The 2652-nt window shown below is 40.2% G+C and overlaps 1 protein-coding gene across 1 annotated transcript; it reads left to right on the forward strand.

The window, feature by feature from the left end:
• Positions 1-989: 989 nt before the first annotated feature.
• On the forward strand, positions 990-2413 carry LOC113849525 (uncharacterized protein DDB_G0271670-like). Its single transcript, XM_027479485.1, has 3 exons — positions 990-1049; positions 1129-1386; positions 1478-2413. The coding sequence occupies exons 1-3, from the start codon at positions 990-992 to the stop codon at positions 2411-2413; spliced, it is 1254 nt and encodes a 417-aa protein (XP_027335286.1).
• The last annotated feature ends 239 nt before the right edge of the window (positions 2414-2652 follow it).

The following is a 2652-nucleotide window of genomic DNA, read 5'->3' on the forward strand; positions in this document are numbered from 1 at the left end:
AAAAATAAATTCATGTAACTCTGTTTACGGTGAAAAATGACAGTTATAAACAAATAATCCAAAGATCAATCTGGGGACTGGATTTAGGTCCTCTTTGGGTTCTTTTAAGTGTGTTGTTAACGTGATGCTCAAATTAACGGCGTAAAAGAGTATTAAGCAAGAATAGTGAATAATAAATGGGCAGAATTGAATCAAACGTGGATGCTTTTATAAAAATGTAGTAAACAGGAAACAAACAGTGTACAAAGATACAAGCAACAAGCACTGAAATTAAAATGCGGAAAGGTAAATGCGGGAATGTAAAGGTGCTGGATGTAAACGTACGACTCCTCACAACGGCGAACAATGGCCACCGTAGGTCTCCTTGTAGCTGGTGTCTGGCGCGGTGCAGGGTTTCAGCGTCTCAGAGTGTTCAGGTGCGGTGTCTGGGTGCAAAAAGTCGTCCTTTGTGAAATAATGCTTTGTAGTATTTATAGACATGAAGATCACCACCGTTTTCCTCCTTTTACGGGCACTTCTTAGTAACTGCCTTCAACTGTTGATGCTCACTATCCACGATTGTTTGTGATCGTGCTGTTTGTTGGGGCTGTAACCGCTATCGCCCATGATCTCTTTTGCGTAGAGGTGAATGTTGATAACTACTGGTAACCGCTTTTGGATTTTTCAATACTCCTATCTTTCAAGTATTTCTGAGAGAAACCTAGGAAACTCTTTTAATGTTATTGCCTTGGAATAGTTTCTTCTTGACTTCTCTTTTCGAGCCATTCTGGAGTTTTGAGAGTCTGTCTTGGTCTTGTGGACTTAGAACATTTTCTTTGCTCATTTCTGTTTTTCGAGCAATTCTGGAGGAAATCTGGAGCTCAGCCAAGTTTGTGGACTTAAAATATTTTCTTACCACTTCCTGCTTTTCGAGCAGTTTTGGGTGTCAGATACTTGGAAACTCCTCAAATATTCCTCGAAAAGCAGTTTTGGGTGTCAGATACTTGGAAATGGCTGTTTCAACTCCTGTTCGACCAACTTCTGATCAACCTTCGACTCAGTCAGCGGAGGTAAGTATTTTGTGCTTTTTTTTTTTTAGAGTAAAATTCTATTTTTTTGAGCAATACCTTAACCTTTTCTTTGTAACAGGTTTCAATTGATGACACTCCAAGTGTCAATTCCACTCCTAGGGTTCAACAGGAGTCAAAAAAGCGCTTGACCCCTATTCCTGAGGAATCTCAAAAAAGCTCGAAAAAGAACCGTGAAGTTGTTTCCCAAAACTTGGCGCTGGGGAATGAAGCAACTTCGTCTTCAAGTTCTGGGACTTCGAGCTCTTCTTCAGATGCTTCTTCGAGCTCATCTAGCTCGAGTTCTGAACACCAAGCTCAAACAGAGCAAGCTTCTGAGGTAAGGCGTGATTTTGCTCGAAATTGATATTTTTAATCTGTTTCACAATTGATCTTCATACTTGTGACTTTTCTCACTTCTTTTTCTCTAGGTGCCCCCTATATCTCGACAAACACCGCCTCTGGGTTCTCCTGAGGTTGATGTTGTTACATATCACTCAGAAGAGGAGGGGCCCTTGCATGAAGGTGAGGAGAATGTAGCTGCAGAGGGAAACCAAGTTCCTGAAAACCTCCCAATTTCTGTCGAAGGTCCTCCCAGCCTTGAAGTTGTGCCACCAGCATCATCCATTAACTCAGAAATGAACTTGGATGATTTTAATGCCATGGTGGAGGAAGATCCAGAGGGGGCCATTGACAAAATTTTGGCTGGTACCTTCACCTTTTCTTCTTCATCTCATACTCCCTCAGGGTCACATTCAGAAATCTCTAAGCCCACTGAATCAACTGAAAAAATGCTCGAAGATCTTAGGTCCTTGGTCTTTTATGCACCAATGATGAAGAACCTTCCAACTGACAAGGACTTGGTTGCCAAGGTCAAAGGCCTACTTTCTTCGTTGAAGGTTCAACTCTCGACCTTTCCTGAAGGACTCCAACGTTTTGAGTCTCTTTTCATCGATTCTTTACCAATTATAGACCAAACCACTGTGGTGGGTTCTAAACAAGATCAAGCTCGAGTAAAGCAAGACTCTGCTTCTAATAAATTGAAAGCGGCTCGAACTGGGTTAGTCAAGCTAAAGGAATCGGCTACCAATGCCGATATGAAGCAGAAAGAAGTTGATGCTAGAATCGTTGATTTAGAGAAACAACTCGAAAGAGCTCGAAAAGAGTCAAAGATGCTGAAGAAAGCTAGTGAGGCTTGTGAGAAGAAAAGAAAAAACTTTATAGAAAATGTGAAGACCCTGACTATTGAGAGAGCTCAAGCTATGGAGGATATTTCGAGTCTGGATGCACAATGTACAGCTCTTGAAACCAGATATCAAAATTTGAGAGCTGTTTATACTGAAATGCGCTCGAAGCCTCCTTTTTGATTTTTCCTTGTATTTTCCTTTGAATTCTTGTAGTTAGGCCTTTTTGTAAATACTCAAATTTTACTTTGAATGAAATTTACTTATTTGTCCTCTTATTGTTCGAATTACCTGTTTATTTGCGTTAATTCAAGTTATTCTTACTTCATATGTTTCTGGTTTGTATGGTTTTAAGTACTTACCGTTAATCGACATGATTCGACTATTAGTTCCAATTTCTCGAATTGAATACGAGTTATTTG

The sequence above is a fragment of the Abrus precatorius genome, unplaced genomic scaffold (assembly GCF_003935025.1).
Source record: "Abrus precatorius isolate BTA unplaced genomic scaffold, Abrus_2018 Scaffold9, whole genome shotgun sequence".
Lineage (NCBI taxonomy): Eukaryota > Viridiplantae > Streptophyta > Magnoliopsida > Fabales > Fabaceae > Abrus > Abrus precatorius.

Coding starts and splice junctions, on each gene's coding strand:
- LOC113849525 (XM_027479485.1), top strand. CDS start 990: ATGGCTGTTTCAACTCCTGTTCGACCAACTTCTGATCAACCTTCGACT. Junction 1,050..1,128: donor CTTCGACTCAGTCAGCGGAG/GTAAGTATTTTG, acceptor TCTTTGTAACAG/GTTTCAATTGATGACACTCC. Junction 1,387..1,477: donor AAACAGAGCAAGCTTCTGAG/GTAAGGCGTGAT, acceptor CTTTTTCTCTAG/GTGCCCCCTATATCTCGACA.